General features: G+C 33.6%; 2 protein-coding genes across 4 annotated transcripts; one reads left to right on the top strand and one right to left on the bottom strand.

Moving 5' to 3' along the window:
* Nucleotides 1-1,812: 1,812 nt before the first annotated feature.
* LOC137833991 (NEDD8-activating enzyme E1 regulatory subunit AXR1-like) lies at nucleotides 1,813-9,622 on the top strand. Its single transcript, XM_068642081.1, has 14 exons — nucleotides 1,813-2,173; nucleotides 3,098-3,270; nucleotides 3,347-3,510; nucleotides 3,713-3,823; nucleotides 4,181-4,260; nucleotides 4,638-4,788; nucleotides 4,869-4,962; nucleotides 5,468-5,556; nucleotides 5,813-5,886; nucleotides 6,179-6,341; nucleotides 7,538-7,623; nucleotides 7,732-7,815; nucleotides 7,924-8,104; nucleotides 9,312-9,622. The coding sequence occupies exons 1-14, from the start codon at nucleotides 2,136-2,138 to the stop codon at nucleotides 9,393-9,395; spliced, it is 1,572 nt and encodes a 523-aa protein (XP_068498182.1). The 5' UTR covers nucleotides 1,813-2,135; the 3' UTR covers nucleotides 9,396-9,622.
* A 402-nt stretch (nucleotides 9,623-10,024) lies between these two features.
* LOC137833846 (protein RRP6-like 3) lies at nucleotides 10,025-17,428 on the bottom strand. 3 transcript variants are annotated; one of them, XM_068641991.1, is made up of 12 exons: nucleotides 17,121-17,428; nucleotides 16,411-16,652; nucleotides 16,212-16,310; nucleotides 15,647-15,730; nucleotides 15,419-15,505; nucleotides 14,098-14,218; nucleotides 13,538-13,719; nucleotides 13,411-13,449; nucleotides 12,236-12,735; nucleotides 11,678-12,152; nucleotides 10,779-11,431; nucleotides 10,025-10,328 (listed from the first exon to the last, which is right to left on the bottom strand). In XM_068641991.1, the coding sequence occupies exons 1-12, from the start codon at nucleotides 17,344-17,346 to the stop codon at nucleotides 10,322-10,324; spliced, it is 2,715 nt and encodes a 904-aa protein (XP_068498092.1). In that variant the 5' UTR covers nucleotides 17,347-17,428; the 3' UTR covers nucleotides 10,025-10,321. The 3 variants fall into 3 exon arrangements, with proteins under 3 accessions (XP_068498092.1, XP_068498061.1, XP_068498129.1); XM_068641960.1 differs by having other exon boundaries at nucleotides 10,025-10,299; XM_068642028.1 differs by having other exon boundaries at nucleotides 10,025-10,299; nucleotides 16,208-16,310; nucleotides 17,121-17,399.
* Between the last annotated feature and the right edge of the window lie 1,549 nt (nucleotides 17,429-18,977).

Genomic DNA, 18,977 nt, shown 5'->3' with positions numbered 1-18,977 from the left:
GATAAATTATGAAATCCTATAATATAAATTATAGATGAGGAAGTTTACTACTTTAGCCTTTACTTGATTTGTCACATATATTCTCTAATTATTGGATTAGATTGTGAGAAAGCTGGTCCTAATAGTGTTGATTTACCCATAAAACAAAACAAAAAATCATTAAAAACAACATAATTTATTTAAAAAACATAAAAAAATGAAATTAACATGAATTTGGAATCTCTAATAATAACATAGGATTACATCACTGTCAAAAAATTATTGATCTTTCAAGAATTACTAAAAATTGTTAGTAATCCATTAACGACGTTGAATCTTTTAAGGTAAAATAAATTGTGAATAACGCTTTTTAATGATAAAATTTGCTAAATAAATTGAAAATCAAGTAATTCAGGTGTGAAAGTGATTTAAAACTTAAATAAAAAACATCAACTTAAAAATCCCTATTACAAAATTATTTTCATATTGTGAAAAAATTGATTAACCATTTTTGACAAATTGAACATTACACATGCTTTCAATCAACAAATCAACAAGGCTAATATATTGCCCATACTCACTGGTAAAAAAAGCAAGAGAACATCAAACATTAATATAAATAAACACTTCTTCGAAATCATGATAATACCTTCAAATCAATTTGTGCAAACCAACCTGAATGATGCTTGGTCAACGACACACTATCTAAAATCATCAAATAGAAACCAATTTTTAGAAACCAAAATAATTAGTTGCAATAGTAACTAAATTAGAGACCATTTTAGAAACTAAAACAAAAATTGGTTTCTAAATTAGTTTCTATTATGGTTAAATAGTTTCTAAATTGATATCTAATTAGCAACAAAGGTTTTATCTACCAATTATTTAGTTTCTAAATTTAGTCTCTAAAACCTTGGTTGCTAATTAGAGACCAATTTAGAAACTATTTAACATTAATAGAAAATAATAGAAACTAATTTAGAAACCAATTTTTGTTTTAGTTTCCAAAATGGTCTCTAATTTAGTTACTATTGCAACTAATTATTTTGGTCTCTAAAAATTGGTTTCTATTTCATGATTTTCTTGTAGAAGGACTTGAAAAAAAACTTCTTATTTCATTTATATTACTCAATTGAGGGCATCGTGTAAAGTGTCATTTTTTTTCTTCTTAAAATTAATTTTCAGAAAATAGTTATAGAATTGAAATCATTGCAATCAGAAAATGCCTTCTGGAATCTATTTTTTTTTTATAGTACTTTTCGAAATAATAATCTTTTAACACCTCCAACAAATACTCTATAAAATGATATTTTAAAAAACATAGAATTAATTTCCTGTTTAGTTTTATTTTTTATTTAATTTTAATTTTCTCTTACTTTTTAATATTCAAATCCTTCAAGATAATATATAACACTTTCCTCTGTATTATTAACTATTAAAAAAATTATTAACATTAGGGTAATGATAGCTTAACATCATATTTTTGTCCACTTTCATTTGATAATTATATATATTATTATTATATTTTAAAATTTATTCATATTTATTTTTACTAGTTAAATATAATATTTTATTATTAAATGGAGTTATAAAGTAGAAGTGAGAGAAAAATAAAAATGTCAAAGTTGAATTTCCCTTAAGGATATTATTGATTTTAACCATAGGATGATACTATTTTTTTTACATTCACTTTACAACCATAAATATTATTATTTTATTAAAAAAATCAGTTATATAGTCGATGTATTTAATGAATAGTCAAGAGATTTTTTTCTTATTGGTTTTAATTAAAGTATAATGTAATCTATAATAAATACACTGATAAAAAAAAAGTAAAAACATATAGTGAAAACTTATATTAATAATTAATGATATTAAATAAGCATGGGATACGTACATGTCCTTCTTCATCTCTTCTTGCATAAAAAAAAAGTGATCCAGAATCCGAATATCTGTTGAACGTGACATCGCACGACGTCGTCTCTTGAACTCGTGGCGTCAAGTTTCGCTTCTCCACTCGACAAACTGAACTGAAACTTATACACTGCGTTCGCAGTAAGCAACGCAGGCTACTACTCGGAAGTACCAAACGAATAGCAACTGAAAAAGTGTGAGAAAAAAAAAAGAGAGAAAACAAACGCGGTCTGAATTCAACAATGGCAGAACCTAAGGTTAAGTACGATCGTCAACTCAGGTACTCTCGCCATTTTCTCATTTACCTAATTTCCACTTCGCCCTGACCTAACCTTGTTCCTCTGAAAAACCTAGCGAACTCTATGGCGCGGAGAACTGATTTTTCGTATGAGTATTGGATTTTTTTTATTGTGGTATGTAGTCAATTGATTCGCGCGTTGTGTGTGTTGTGTGTATTGAATTGAGTCCACTGTTGCTTGTTGTGTATCTATAGAATTGTTTTGAGTGCTGTCTGCGTTTGTTCGTTCAACGAGAATTTTCAAGTGTTAATTAGTTGAACGAGTGGAGGATTTTGTTACGGCGTGTGGATTCTTGTGACGGTGCTACGGCTGAAGGTCCATTCGATGTTTTTGGTTTGGTACGGTGTTAGGGATTTGGTGATTTGATTAAATGTAGTGAACTGTTAATGAACTGGAGTGGAGTTTGCTGTGTATGGATAGATGCATCTTGGAATGGAGCTGCTTTTAATCTGCAAAAGGCAGAAACTCGTTGTTATTTTGTTGAGTGAATGTTTTGATTTTTTTCAGTGGCAGGAAGAGAACTGTTTTTCTCATTCTTGTGCTTCCTTTGTTGTGAATTTTGCCTGTGTGCTTGTGTTTTATGTATTTAGATCTGAAGTAGAATCTTAAGGCTGTTTGGTTTGAGAAAAGGTAGGATGTTTCATTTTCTATTTTAAGTTTGCATAGGAAATAATAGAAACAGAAAATAGTAAAATGTTTTTCATTCTTTCTTGTATAAACTTTTGAAAACAGGAAATGAAGTGAAAATATGGTGGCATTTTAGTAATTGAAGATGGAAGTAGAAATGCTCTCAAACCAAACAGTCCCTTCTGCTCGTCTCTCTGTTTTTTATTAACTTGTTTGGGGGCAGTCTTGGAGACATCTCTTGATCTCATTCATATTGCATTGTTTATTTGAAAATGCAGAATATGGGGTGACCAAGGACAAGCAGCCCTGGAGAAATCTAGTATTTGCTTACTTAACTGTGGTCCAACCGGTTCTGAAACACTTAAGAATCTTGTTCTTGGTGGGATTGGAAGCATCACTGTAGTTGATGGATCTAAAGTTGAAGAGGGTGACCTTGGAAACAATTTTTTGGGTACAGCAACTTGTTATTGTACACTGGTTATGCGTTTCTGAAACTTTTGGTTGTCATTTTATTCTCTTACTTGTAGTGGATGAGGCAAGCCTCGGAAAGTCAAAGGCAAAATGTGTTTGCTCATTTCTTCAAGAGCTGAATGATGCAGTTAAAGCTAAGTTTGTAGAAGAGTCTCCTGAAACATTGATCGAGACAAATCCATCATTCTTTTCTCAATTTACTTTGGTTGTTGCTACTCAGGTATGCTACTATAATGCACACAACTCCTATCCTATGAGATAAATAGATGGAGTTTTTTTATGTAAACATGATTGTGTGCCTCTGTTCATAATTCTGATTTTTTGTGTATCTTTCTTATTGAAAGAAAGCTATCAATTCATCAATTGACAATTTCTCTTCATTGTTCAATTAAAGATAACCTTTAACTTTGATAAACTTTCAGCTCGTGGAATATTCAATGATTAAGCTTGACCGAATCTGCAGGGAGGCAAATGTTATTTTGATCTTTGCTCGCTCCTATGGCCTTACAGGGTTTTTTCGAATTAGTGTGAAGGTAATTGTATAATTTTAAATTCCTTGTATATTCGACAATGTTACCAGTTCAAGGAATAATCTGATGCCTGAGGAAATGAAATATTAATTTTTATCACCAATTTAACTTTGATCTAATATTTGACTTGTCAGAGAGAACATAAAAATAATTGAATGTGGCCATTTGGAAAATGGTATTAAAAAGAGAAGGGAAATAGTGGCTGGAATTGCAATAGATTAACTGCAGGCCAATTTTGTTTTCTATTCATATGCATGACCTACAAAAGCAAAATACTTTTATTAGAAAGCATTTGTGCTTGTGAGCATCAACACAAATTGCATGCTTTGGTTTAATAATACTTTTTGTTGACTTTATTAGGAACATGATGTGATTGAGTCAAAGCCTGAACATTTCTTGGATGATCTCCGTTTAAATAACCCTTGGCCTGAACTCAAGAGGTATAGAGTAGTTTTATCTTTCTTTTGGCTAATTTTTTTCTATGCTAAGATGAGGGCAAGCCTTGGCCCTTGGTGCAATGGTAATGTTACTGCCGTATGGCCAGGAGGTCATGAGCTCAAATAGTGGAAATAGCCTCTCCAGAGTCTCCAGTAATGGGGTGAAGGCTGTTTACATGTGCCCTTCCTGGACTCTACTAGGTTGGACCCTTGTGCACTTTGCTGCTCATTTTGTGTGCTTGTATACTAAGATCTGGTTTTTCCTTCCTTCGTCAATGTCACTAGTGTCCTGTCAACCTAAGTAATTCCTGAAAAGCTGAGACCATAGACCTGTTCCTTCCCCAGGTTCACTTGAATTTTTATTGAATGCTTATGTACAGATTTGCAGATGACATTGATTTGAATGTTCAAGATCCTGTGGTCCATAAGCACATACCATATGTTGTCATTCTTGTCAAGATGGCTGATGAGTGGGCCAAAAGCCATGGTGGTAGGCTTCCATCGACCAGAGAAGAAAAGAAGGAGTTCAAGGTTTGTTGTTTAATCATTTAGTCTTTTTTTATCTACTGTTGTTCTTGTTATATGATTAGCTTTGGATGTGAACTATGTAGGAGCTTCTTAAGGCTGGGATGGTTGCACAAGATGAAGATAATTATAAAGAGGCTATTGATTCATCATTCAAAGTATTTGCTCTCCGAGGAATAAGTAAGTAGATAATTTAAGATTAACTTATTTTAACTTTTTTCCTTTTCTAATCTTAATTTCAAGAATCTCTCTATCCTTTTGTTTTGTTGGATAAGGAACATAATTATGGATTTTTTCTGAGAGCTTGTAGGTTTAAATTTGACAGGATTCTTGGAGGTAGGCAAGAATAAAACTAAAGAAAGCTGTTTAATTTTTTAAATGTCTAGTGCTCTATATTAAGGTTCCAAGAATCTATTTGTTGAGTTTTGCAATGAAGTTACTATAAACTTGTTATATGGAGAATTCTTCCTCTGTGAAAATGACAAATCCATACATTGCTAGCTATGAAGAATGTGTTGTTACCAGTTAAGGGTCGTGTAATGTGAATTGCTTTTCTAGCTTGCAATTTTTCCATTAAAAGATTATTTTTCATCTAAAACTAGAATACTTAGTTATTGTATGAACATTTACATCTGCAGTCCAATTAAAAATATGATTTAGTCTCTAATGTTATTTACTATCATAGGTACGGAGTTGCAACAGATACTAAATGATAGTTCTGCTGAAGTGGATTCTAATTCGTCAGATTTTTGGGTATTGGTTGCAGCTCTGAAGGTTGGTGCTTCTGTCATTGCATCACTGGCTTTGCTTCACTTGATGTGGAAAAAATCTTATATATTTAAAATTATAATGTTTTTTGGATGGTAATTAGTTAGAACTTGTGAAATTGAAAGCTGGAGGAGTAACAGAAAGTTGTTACTCATGAGTTTGTGGTAATTTACTGCTGTGAGACAACTGTTGTTTGTGTGAGTGTTTTTTTTTATTGCCTGTACTGTAGTGATTTGATGATACATTTCTCACCCTTTTGCAGGATTTCATTACAAATGAAGGTGGCGGGGAGACACCTCTTGAAGGATCTATACCAGATATGACTTCTTCCACTGAGTAATTAGCCAAAAACTTTGCATACTTTCAGAGTAATTTTTATTTTCTCTAGAAAATAATGATCATTAGTGTTGAAAATCATGATAGAATATTTTACATTTATTGTATAGCGGTGTATGGGCAACAAAATATCTAATTTAGAGGAAACAATATATCCTCTACTTTTTCTAATTAATAAGCCTATATAAATCAATTTCTGTGGTGTCGTGCACATAGTCTCAGCCAAATATCACAGGTTCTTTCCTTTTGAATAGTTTGTTTATTTACCTGAGATGTATTGATGTTCCTGCAGGCAATATGTGAAATTGCAGAATATCTATCACGCTAAAGCTGAGGCTGATTTTCTTGCAATAGAACATCTAGTGAGAAGTACATTGAAGAAGATTGGTAGAGACCCAAATAGCATTCCAAGGCCAACGATTAAAAGCTTCTGTAAAAATGCAAGAAAACTCAAAGTAAGCTTGTAACTTACAGATCAAATTTATTTATATAGCTAATAATGATTGTGAATGATCTCCATATTTCTGAATAATGATTTGCTTCTATCTGTCTAGTACCGAATCACCATCTTAAAAGGTCTTTGATTATCTAAATATAACTGACAATTGGCTAGTTTAAATAAACTTCATAACAAGCACTTTCTATAGAGAAAAATTAAATGAATCCAAGAAGTAAAATGAATGATATTTCTCATATCATATATAAGTTAAAATCAACTCATGTACGTTAACTTTTTCTGTGGGTTCCTTGTCTAACTTCTCTATGAGCACTGATTAATTTACAGAGCTTGGCATTCTTGTCTTAGAAAAGTATAGGGTCTTACAATTGAAAAGTTCCCATAATTTTGAAACTAATGTAATCTGGGCCATTCTCATTATCTACTATGGATTTTACTCATCCGATGTACCTGACTGTCTTTTAACTTGCGACACTCTACTGTTTTCTTCTGGTGTTGCTAACGAGTGCCTTAAGGGCACCAAGGGTGTATTAGTCACTTATTTTTTTGAGAACTTTCCACTTCCTTAATGGCTTAACCAATGTTCTGAAGGCATTTGTTAATATTCTGAGCTTTAATTGAAATAAAATAATGTATAACCTACACGTGCTTTTTTTTCTGATGTGCAATTTAGATTAAGCCAATGCTTCTAACGAATTCTCAAACGGATGCTTATTTACTTTCATCTGGTTGCTGTGGTAATCTACTTTAGTTTGATTAAAATTTCTTGAGCTGTCTCAAAAAATAAATCAAGCATTGGTTAGGTTCTATTTAATTCCATCACTGCCCAAAGATTCCACTCAATGGCACCTTGGTGATTCTATAATCCAATTTCCTGACACTCTAAGAATGTGGCTATTATTCATTTGTAGCTTTGTAGAATGAACATTCCAAAGGATTGCACTACTTTTTTATTTTTTTGGGACCAAAAAGATTGATTGAAAATTTCACCACGCTCTTGTTAATGGTAAAGTATTATTTCTATTATTACTTCTGTTAATGAATCATTAAAGTTTAGTATATTCTACGTAGATGATTGCAAATGTTTATTTCTTCCGCAAAGCTTCTTCCTTCCCTTGTCTAGTATGTAGAGAAATTACATGATTACAGATGCCTGCAAAGTCTTCTGTATAGATCTTAATTTTTATGTTGTAGGTTTGCAGGTACCGTCTAATTGAAGATGAGTTTAATGCTCCAAACCTACCTGATTTACAGAAGTACTTAACTGATGAGGATTCCAGGTTATGTTCATTTTATAAATTATGTTTCTGGGTGGTTTTTCATATTATTAATTAATCTGTGGAAATTTGTTTTGCTGAAAAGCTGCTTTTTGTGTCTATGGGTGGCAGCATTGCCATGGGAATTTATATTTTGCTTCGTGCTGCTGACCGATTTGCTGCCAATTACAACAGTTTTCCCGGACAATTTGACAGGTAATGATGCTTCACACTGTTCAGGGTCTAAATTCTCAATATTTTCCTGTTTTATAATGGGGCTTATTTTTGAGATTGGTTTTTGCTTATATGGTGATTCTCTTGAAGTGCCATGGATGAGGATATACCTCGATTAAAGAGCACGGCAATTAGCTTACTTAATGACTTGGGATGTAATGGTGCCACTTTGGCTGAGGACCTTATCAACGAGATGTGTCGCTTTGGTGCTGCAGAGCTTCATGCTGTTGCTGCTTTGGTTGGAGGAATTGCGTCGCAAGAAGTGATCAAGGTTTGCAATTCTAGCTCATCCTAAATAGTCTTGTTTGCAAGCTTTTTATCTTCTTGGGTTTTTACTTAGTCTATAGTGGACAATTTTACAGCCTTGTCTTGGTCCAGTCACATTTTAGCTGCCATTAACCCAAGCCATGGAAGTTAACACAAGAGACACTAAATACATACTACGTGCTTAAAATAAGTCAGCTAAATTTGGCCTTTTGTTGTATTTTCTCATCTTTTGAAATGATCCCTGCTCGGGCGGGACGTTTTATTAAAAAAATTCTAATTTGTTCCAACACAATTCATCATAATGCGTCCAAATGATCATGGTCCATCTTGGCTAGGTATTGTGTATGAAATTCAGATTCAGATACAAAACCATGTAACAGAAGAAAGCAATATACATATTCCTGCTCCATGTCCTATTCATTATTTGATCAATTACCTGTTCCCATATGTATGAAACCAAAATGTTTTTTAAGAAAATAAAAATGGAGCCCAACAGTTACTTTTGTGGATGTGGGCAATAACATTGCAATATAAGAAATTTGTAATAATTTTTATAAAAGCTCTGCACTCCCCAAAAAATGTGGTAGTGGTATGCATAAGGCCAACACTTATAGTGGATGAAATTTTCTTTAGGTGTGGAAGGTTGTTAAATAAGTAATGAGCAGGTAACACCGATAATGGATTGATACGAGGGGATTCATGCCATACATAGGACTTGGGAATGAGGGTATTGCTCACTAACCTTCCTTTAAATAATGTATGTAAAGGTGAATGCAACTGAAAAACTAAGAAAATGGGGTGGACCACTCGTTCTTTTTTCTGACAGATGGTCAGAAAAAGGTTTATACTGGAAGCTAGATATAGCTATAGTATGATTGTATGATATAGGTTAGTATTCCTCTACACATTCTCATACTCTTTTAACTTAAGCAGTGAACAATACATATGGATAATCACCTTATTGTTGTTTGGACTTAACATGCAACAATGACACGGAAGTGTTGAATAGTTATTCATTTTTTAGGAACATTAGTTTTTCGACTAAAAATCCATCCCTATGCATTTTAATCGAGGCTCTTGTTCACCGTATGATAATGGAAATTTGTAGTTTCAGGTAGCCATACTCTTGCAAAATCGTCTTAAATGAATGTTCTAACAGCGGAACTTAATTTTGTATGACTTGGGATTCACGTTATTTATGTTTCTCGCAGCTCATAACAAAGCAATTCGTACCAATGTCCGGAACCTTCATATTCAACGGCATTGACCACAAATCACAGCTGTTGTCACTATAATGCTTGTATCGTGGTAGCAGTTGCTGTTTTTTCCCGATGGTTCAACATGTATTCTCAACATAATATTTAATGGGTTTGATGGAGGGGACGATCGTTTATAACTATGGCTTCTTTTAATCTTGTGCGATATTTTGCTCGTTAAGTGGAATCTTGTCTTATACACAAATTTTGTAACCGAATATGGATGTCAGACTAACATAAATATGGAAAGATATTAATTTGCAGAATTTTAGTGCTCTTTTAGTGAAATGAACTATTCGCCTACATGTAATGCTTTTTTACTGTGACATTTCTTTAGCTTGGATTCAGAACGTAATTATGGAGTCATGAATAGTCATTGATTCATTCGCTATATATCTTTTTTTACGTATCGGTTATTCTTACATATAATGAAAACCATTTTAAAAGGAAAGACACGAAATGTAACGCGATATTCAATCAGTATATTTTCTACTCTAATTTTATAATTGGTAAAGTAGAAAATGGGATTTTTTTTTTCAAATAAAAAAGGGGGCGATCCCCTTTTAGAATTTGCTTCTGATTTTTATTTAATCACTCAAGGCGTTTCAATGCAGTTTATCCTTGGTAAACATGTCACAACAACGTTCTGTTGCTTTTGTAAATTCATGTTTGAATAATTAGACCATGGGCAAAAATGTCATTGACAGTTATTTGTACTTCTGTTACAAAAAGAAAGTACTCGAAATTTTCAAATAGAGAAATCAACAAAAAATGAAATTAAGGAGTCTATGTAGTTTCTATGCGAGGGGAAGCTGAGTATGAAACAGATTTCGACGGCACCGAAATACCAAAACATTCACATTATTGTAATTATTACTCTCCAGTTGCAGAAGCCGCTCTCTTAGGTTTGTACGCACTGAACTCCCCGAACTCCCTTCTTCCACTGGCAAAAAGAGTGTCCAAAATCAAAGCCTCGACAAAAGGAATGAAAACTCAGTCGCAATACACATAATTATTACAAGTAAACTACAGATAACTACCTAATAAACAGTAAAACTAACATTAAAAGATTTTGGGATATTAACTAGATATATTGAAGTTAAAAGTAAAAAAAATAAAGTAGCTGACTAAATAATGTGAATGCCATTTTGAATATGAATATATTCGCGTATGGTATGATGTATGAAACTAAAAATAGTCTCCTTTTTCGGATTTTGCACGAACTTGAAAATGACTTGTTTATATTCTTTCAGTTTTTTAAGGGCGAGTATTATTTATGTTCTCGTAACCCACTGATTCGATAGCAATATGCCTCAAAAGGTATATTTAATATACGAAATAGATGATCATTGAGCATAAATTGACGCATAAGGATGAAAAATTGTGATTAGAAAGATAGAAGAACAGATAACCATAGCATACCTGTGTTTTACATCCCAACCAACCGGAAGAAAACGTGGTTTTACAGCGTCCACAAATACTTGTCTCCATCTCTGACAAAAGTCTCGAATACCATCTTCACCATACTCCCTCAGTAAATGTTCTACAACTTGTTTCCCATGAGGTCCATGTCCCAAGAGAGAGAGTTTTGAATTATGTTCGGTATGCATAGATTTTTCATCATTGGGAGAACAAGACAAGTCACTAAGTTCATTTGTTTCCCTTCTGCTCAGACTGCTGTTATCAACATTTACAGCAGAGTCGACGCCTTCATTGCAATCTGCAGTTTCAACTGTAATCGCATTTTTATTCAAAGTTGCAGAGCCAGGTCCATTAACTGTAATATCAGAAGCTGAAGTGGAGTTTCTAAAATCATCTTTTCTCATAAAAAGTTCTGTATCTACTTCATCTGTATATGAGCCATCAACTTTTAAGTCATCCACATTGCTCATTGTGGGTGAGCAACCAATATGATTATTCTGTTCTAGCAGTGTAGTATTCCCTGTAGAATGTTTAAAAGAAAACCCTCTCTTCTTCTCAAATCGTCTTCTCTCATGAGGCGTCATGCCAACTTGCAAAGCTCTTTCTAGATCTTCGTCAGATATGTCTCTTCCTCCATAATATCTCTTTATAATCTGCATGCAAATTAACAAATAACGAACAATGATAATCACTACAGAAGTATAATTTATAACCCATATTTTATATTTATAAGGCATCTAACCTATCTCCAAAGAATTTCCTTAAACAAATCAATTTAACTTGGCTTATCTCTAACAACGTTAGTTCAAACTATTGAATAGAATTTCATCAGGTGGGCAACTACAATAGTCAATAGCTGTGTCAAAGAAACCAAAATAACAACACAAATACAAGCAAACCTCAGTTAGTTCTTCTCGGCGACTTAGAGGCATTCTTGGTCCATGGCTTAAAAGAGCCATAGCAGCTGTTCGTAACTGTAATGGAGATACACCATTCTCTTCAATTTGTTTTTCAGTCTTTTGACTTGGATGAACTACCCTCTGAAGGTAGAGAGGAATCCCAAATTCAACAGCTATTTTCCTCTTGTACTTTTCTGCAGCAGCATGTGCGACCTCATGGCAATCCACACAAAGTAGGACAATATCATGAGAACGATGGCTTTTCAAATGCTCAGGGAAATGTACTCTGTAACATGATGGGATTATTCGATACCGTAAATAGTGATTTCCTTCACCACATCCAACACATATATTTTTCTTGCTCTGGATATAGAAGTCATTGTCTTCATCCTCTGGGCGGCCTTTGGGTTCAAAAAGAAGCATTATAGAGGGGGGATCCTGGCCAACAAGTTTTGCAAGATCCCGACTAAGATACCTGGAAATCTAAATATTAATCTAAGAGAAACCAACAGAAATTTTTAGTCTAAAAATTAGAAAAAAAAAATGAAGTGCACAAACCATTTAAGCTTCTTCTCGTCACAATAACAAAGTAGCCTCCCATCATTAGCAAATATCCGGCAATTGTGATAAACAGGAGATTTGCAAGAGAACTTTTGAACAAACAAATCTCGAGAAGCCTTCCGAGAAAATTGTTTAGGATGTTTTGGGCCCAGTTGTTTATGGGCTAAATTAGGTCTTAGGTTACTGTTTATCAACAAAGCATAATTAAATATAGAAAGTGGACAAATCCCATTTTGACCTATAGACTTCTGAAGAATCACTGAATAAATATCATCATTAACCAACTTGTTTGCAAGAATATGATAGATATCACTCAGGTGACTGCAAACAACAGGAGATGGGGAAATGATGAAAGAGTTCACACCCATTTCCATATTGATGTCAGCCTGGGCTATGGTCTTGGGTATTTCAGAGTGACTAGCTGAAGGCTGACTTGCCAAAGCAACAATTGCCTGGTCCGAGAGTACATATTTTAAGCTCTCATCATGAATACGAGCCTGAAGTATGGACATGCAACAGAATAATAAACTCATGTTACTAACATACAATTTTCTGGCACCAAATAGAAAATTTTCAGCACTATATCAAAATTTGTACAGCAAGCTACAGAATCTTCATTATAAACTTATTTCATTTAACTAAGCACATGCTTGGAAACATTTTTTTCTGGGAAAATAATAGTTGTTTTCCCCCAAAAAATAAAGTTAGCAAAAGAAGTGATTTTTTCTCCAAAATAAGTTAAATTCATCACAAAATTAGTTTTGCAGATTTATTTTTGGGATAAATTATGGCAGAAATGAACTTAAACCTAAATATTTCTAATGCTATATACAATAGACTTGAAAAATTATCCCACCAATAAATAACTGAATATGTCAAGTGTTTTCAACATACCAGAAAACCAATACTCAATGTATTATTTTTCTTAGTCCATTATTACTGAGTTTTATTTTTCCAGACCGCATAAAAAGTGTTACCATAATTTGAAAACAAATTGACAAGACCTCTCAAATGACTATGAACACAGATTGAATTTATGCTCCATCCCCATAATTTGCAGTATTTAAACTAGAGGAAGTTAAGAAAGACTAATAGTCACACCGCACAGTAATAATCATAAAACTATTCTATAATGGTAGCTCAATTTAAGGAGCCTTCATATAATAACTCACCATCAGATCTCTCCATGCGCAAAGTTGCCTCACAATAATCTAAAGACATAATCAGAAGATCATATTAGAACAATATATCCAATTTGACTACTTACAATACTTAAAATCTGAACAGGAACCAGCAAACCTGAGTTTCATTTGATATAGACGGACAACCATGACTACTCACTTGACGAGAAAATAATGATAATGCAGAAGATTCACCAGGATATCCTTCAATCTCCTTTGTGAAAAGTTGTAAACATATCATGTTTGAACGCCGACTAGCCTCAAGAACAAAATGGAATTTGTCACTGGAACAAGAGTTTTCTGACAAATAATGAATTCAGAATTTAGACCCAACAACATTAACATAGCGTCCTAAGAAATTGTTGAGATGAGAAGTGACAAATATCAAACTTATTTCTTCAGTTAGTTCATCAAAGTTATCTGGTTAAAATGAGAAGATGCTAAGGCATACCATAATCATTTGTTGCAGATCTAGCACATCTCAGGTATAAAATAATATGTATACTTCCAAACTCATAATTTTTAAGGCATGGGAAAAATACAAAAGGAGGACATGAGCTTGATGAGGTAGACTTTCAAAGTTTCTGTCTACTAAATAAAATGGTTAGCATTTATCAGAACTTTCTTTTGTTTCTATTTTTTCTCTCTTTCCTCACAACATAAGACAAGAATAAATACCGCTGTCCAGTTGTTTGAGTTCATTGATCAGACAATTTGCAATATACAACAGAAAGTGTGCATCCGTTCGGGCATAATGTACCATTTCTGCTGAGAGAGGGCGTTGTCGCCAATCTTCACGCTACAATTAAGCATATAAAATAAATCAATTCTGAGCACTAACTAAAAACATCCCAAACACAGAACAATAGCATTGTGTCTTTTCCTAAACATTTTAATACATGAAATACGAAAAGGTTTGTTCGATAGCCTCATTAGTAGTTAAGTACATTAGGCTAGTTAGGTAATATAGTTGAAGAGGGCATGTGGCCTATATATATTCGAGGAGAGGTAGAAAATGAGATCATCTTGTAATTTTTTGTGAGAGAATTGGGGCCTCTGGGCATTGAGAGGCACAGACACTCAAAGTTTTGCAGTGTCCTCATAATTGGGGTTTCTTAACCCAATTTCTTAATAAGAAACCAAGTTCTATTCTTTGATATACCTCATTAAATATCTAGTTGCCTGCATCATTAATAAATAACCAATGTAACAGGACATAACGATTCAATTCCAATGCAATTGTGGGCACAATATAATTCATTGTTCAGATGGCTACTTCTGAAAAGTAGAAAAGGGAGCTGTTCAAATGTATAATTCAGAAATCTCTTCTAACTTGCAGGAGCAATCTCAAATTCAATTTAAATTGTGACAACTAAAAAGTCAGAATAGATGCGTTATTACACCATCTGCCCTCCTCATGATTGTGAAAATGAATTCACAATTAAAGTTCCGTGCTACAATCAACTATTGTATTTTAGCATGCCTGTCTAAATTTTTCTGTTTTTGTTCAATAAAGTTAGTATAAATTCACCATTCAAGCAATATTCAATTATTATCTTATCCCAATACATTTGTAACGGTTTGCCATTTCATCACAATAAATTTTAGTCTTAATCTCAACCGCTACGGGTCAAACTCCTTCAAATGTTTCAACTGTAATCCTATGTACAAAAGAAATTTATAATTGAGGTTTACCCAACAAACAAGTGAAAGAATAATTACAAAGAATGTTATAAAAACTTTATAAAAGAGAAATAGTTCCCTGAATGGAAGAGTAATTCTCCCATTCTATATAAGACTCCAGAAGTCTACCATTCATTGGGAAAAGCTAATAGAATGGCATAACTTTATAATTTCTTTTATAATGCTCAAACTCATTGTAGGCTGAACTCGGAAAATGAACAAATGAAAACTTTAGGTATTGCATTTTACTAAGTATTAGTTATCCAGGCTAATTAATAAATTCATTCAATGAAGGATTAACAACAGTAGGTCAAACCTGTAATAATTTATTTGTTGTCACACCACAGTAAGTTTCAAGCAAATAAGCAAGTGATTTATGTGGTTTTGACAGCACCTCGCATGCCTACAGTAAATGAACAACACACCGATTTAAAAAAAAAGGTTACCGCCTGTCAATTGTAAAATGCAAATTTCTCCAGTTCTGTTATGCATGAGGACAAGATTCTGTATGGTATGATAATGGCAACATGTAAAGGCAACTCACCTTTGAAGTATCAAATAGGTTAACAACATATATGTGGAAGTCCCTCTGTAGCCAGACTATATCATTGTCAGCACCATGGAACACCTATCCACAAATTTTCCATTGAGGGAAAAAAACTGTAATAAATAGACTTGGATGGAAAAAATACAGACAAACAACTCAACAAAATATTCTTCCATAGACAATATGCTTTTAATGCAATACCTATCTATCTACTTATGTACTTCTAGTTCCTAAATATCAGAATTGTACGATTTTAGTCTCCCAAAATTCCAATTGTCAAATTAGGTCCTCTAGGTATTGCAATGCAAATGAGCAATTTTGGTCCCTTTATATGTTCCATTAAAGACTAAATAGATTTTTCGGATGGAACACTAGATGATGGCATGACAAATAAGAGACCAAAATCCCACATTACAATACCTGAAAGATCAAAAGTATAATTAAACGGGTAAACAATCTGAATTATTCCAACTATATTTTACATTTTTTTTAAAAGTAAACCCCTCTCCCAAAATTTCTAAATCTTATTTATTTTAGAATATGATACCGATAACTTACATACTTTACAAATTGAAGGATTGGCGAAAACAGGGCGAAGAATGCCCATAAAATCATGCAGGGCAATTGCGTCAACCAAATAATCTTTCTCCCGCGTAGAAATCTGATTAATGAGATAAAAAGACAAATGCATCAACAAATTTATCAAACAGATTCCTGGGATAAGCAATCAGAGACAAGTTGTTAAAAATGCTCAAAATTACCTGAACTAATGCCGTAAAGCCTAGAAAAGATCGTAAGCTATGTTGCTCTGTATCCACAGCAAAAAACCTCTCTTCGCTCAACACATCAACTAATTCCTTTAACTGCGTCTCGGTGTGAACCCAAACATATGAATCCTTCATTTCCATGTCCACTATCTCAGTTCCAAATTCAATTTCAGGCTGAGGAGTTTTCAACAATGCTGTAATCTCCGCCTCAAACGGATGCGAATTCGAAGCATTCTCTGCAAGAAAACAACTAAACTCAATTTCATGTTCACAACCTTCATACACAACTCAACGCAGACGAAGAATCCAAAAGAAAATTAAAACAACGAATTTCTAGCTTTATGTATTCTGTATTATGTGCTAACTTTGATAGAAAAATCTCGATTATGAATTTACGATAACTCGTCACCATATTCAACCTTCCTCAAACTCACTTCATTTCATAGCTCAAAATTTCCGGAAAATATCGCCAAACTCCACTAAGCTCTTCAAATTCTAAACCTCGCGCAAAAAATCGCACGAACAAAAACAAACAGAAAAGTCCTCGAATTATCGCACGCATTACAACTGCGGAAACAACAGCTATTGCGTATTTCTTATGGTTACTACAACTAAGCATCACGTTCGAGTACTTGAACTTTCACGTGTCCCTTCGGTTAAATGCAACCAAACACAGAAAAGAGTGTGCGGAGTGTGGAATATACCGTCGTTGCTGAGGTGCTTGAACGGAGTGTAGGAATTATCCGATAAAACGCGCTTGAATGCACTCTGTGGTTTCCGTTCGGAATGCAAATAGCACGAACTAGAAGAAGAGTCGCGCTTCTTGCGCCTTCGCGCGTAGAAGAAAATGGATATCATAGCAGCTGCAACGGCTACTGTGGCCACGGTGAAAGTCACGCGCATCGTGTGAGCGTTATTCATTTTCTTCATCGGCGAGATTCAGTTTGGGATTTTGCTGAGCATGGCGGAGGCGGCGACCGCTCATGCTGGTAGCTGCAATGTTTGATTTAAGCAAGTGCTTTTGTCAGCTTACGTGGCACATTCAGATGTTGAAAACGTTTTGGCAGATTCTTTCTGCACCCCTACATTTTTCTTCCTGCACTCCACAATTTTGTAAATCCTGACCTTCACCTTTTATTTGAAATCGGGATCTGGAAATGTGCTATGGATTCATCAATCCAGAAGTAAATCATGTTGCTTTCTGGATGAGGAGGTGTTCCAGAAACAAAGTTTGCATAAATTGTTGATTTCTGGATTACTGAATCCGGAAGCCTAATTTTTATTACGGATTGTGGTGGATCTCTGAAATGATTTTTTTCAATTATAGATTTCTGAATCCACAATACATATTTTGAATTACATATTGGCGGATCTGTAATGATTTTTTTAATTATGTATGTTCTGCATTTTTCTATTGATTAACACTGTCATTCATGTACTACTAGAAGCACCAATCTGGGAGGTTATCAGACGCACCAATCCAAAATTTTACCGAAAGCGTCAATTCAAAAATTTACCGAATTTTGTAATTTATAAAAAAAAATGTACAGTTTTTATATAGGGATGGTTTTGTCTTTGCACAACATTGTGGGGTGCAGGAAGAAACTGCCAAACATTTTTTTTTATATAATTGGGCCTAGGTTGTAAAAGCTCAATTTGTACTAAGTTATTTGTTAGAGGATTCTTATTGCACCCCTATGGTTTCCTCCAGCACTCCAGGAGGTATGTAAAGATAAAATTAACCCCGGAAAATCTCTAGTTGTATTTCTTCTCTCCTTTCTTCCTATCTTGGTTGTTCTCTCTTGTTCTGCAGATTCGTTGTCAATCCTACCCTATTTGCCCACCGTCAATTATTTCGATTGAGTTGTCATTGGTGTAAAAGGTATAAGTTATGATAATTTTGTTTTTCTCAATTTTGTATTTGTATCATTTGTGTTTGAGATTTCCTCAATCACAAATAACTACATTGATTAAATCTAACTCTAGCACTCTATAGCAAGATCAAAAAGAAGATTAAAAGCAAAATCATACATAATATCAGAAGGTTAATTATGAAAATCGTGTTAATACAGACCCATGAACGTAAGTAAGGGTCAAACTCATTCTTATAAATAAGTTTACCGACACCATACCAAGAAATGCATTTTATTAAATATTTATTACACTCAACTATCTAAGACTGAGTATTAACTTAATCGTAGAAGAATCTTTTACATATATTCTTCTAGCATCCCAATTAAAAATCTGAGATCTTAGAATGGACGACAATCGCACTTAAGAGGAGAAAAACACCTTCCAACATGAGTACGAACAATATCAATTTTGTCAACTAAGTTATCATTGAATAGAAAGGTGTAAGATTTTATGTTTACTTTATTTTTCTGAATTTTGCAGATACTCTAGATTATGTGATTTAAAAATTTCACAGGTTATAGAATTATAGAATCCATGAATGATTTTAAAATTATAGAGTGTGAGAGATATCGCTTTGAAGATTAACATTAAGATGACGCCATTCAGAATATACTTTCGAATATAAAAAAATACTTCCAAATAACTTA

This window comes from Phaseolus vulgaris, chromosome 11 (assembly GCF_000499845.2).
Source record: "Phaseolus vulgaris cultivar G19833 chromosome 11, P. vulgaris v2.0, whole genome shotgun sequence".
NCBI classification, from domain to species: Eukaryota; Viridiplantae; Streptophyta; class Magnoliopsida; order Fabales; family Fabaceae; genus Phaseolus; species Phaseolus vulgaris.
Note: the sequence above shows the minus strand (reverse complement) of the source record. Positions and strands in the feature narration are given on the sequence as shown.

What these genes read in the sequence shown, in the direction of transcription:
- LOC137833991 (XM_068642081.1), top strand. Translation starts at nt 2,136, where the DNA reads ATGGCAGAACCTAAGGTTAAGTACGATCGTCAACTCAG. An exon ending in AAGTACGATCGTCAACTCAG is followed by an intron (nt 2,174 to 3,097) that starts GTACTCTCGCCA and finishes TTGAAAATGCAG; the next exon opens with AATATGGGGTGACCAAGGAC. An exon ending in CCTTGGAAACAATTTTTTGG is followed by an intron (nt 3,271 to 3,346) that starts GTACAGCAACTT and finishes TCTTACTTGTAG; the next exon opens with TGGATGAGGCAAGCCTCGGA.
- LOC137833846 (XM_068641960.1), bottom strand. Translation starts at nt 17,346, where the DNA reads ATGAAGAAAATGAATAACGCTCACACGATGCGCGTGACTTTCACCGTG. An exon ending in GCTTTACGGCATTAGTTCAG is followed by an intron (nt 16,311 to 16,410) that starts GTAATTTTGAGC and finishes CTCATTAATCAG; the next exon opens with ATTTCTACGCGGGAGAAAGA. An exon ending in GCGCATGGAGAGATCTGATG is followed by an intron (nt 12,736 to 13,410) that starts GTGAGTTATTAT and finishes TCCATACTTCAG; the next exon opens with GCTCGTATTCATGATGAGAG.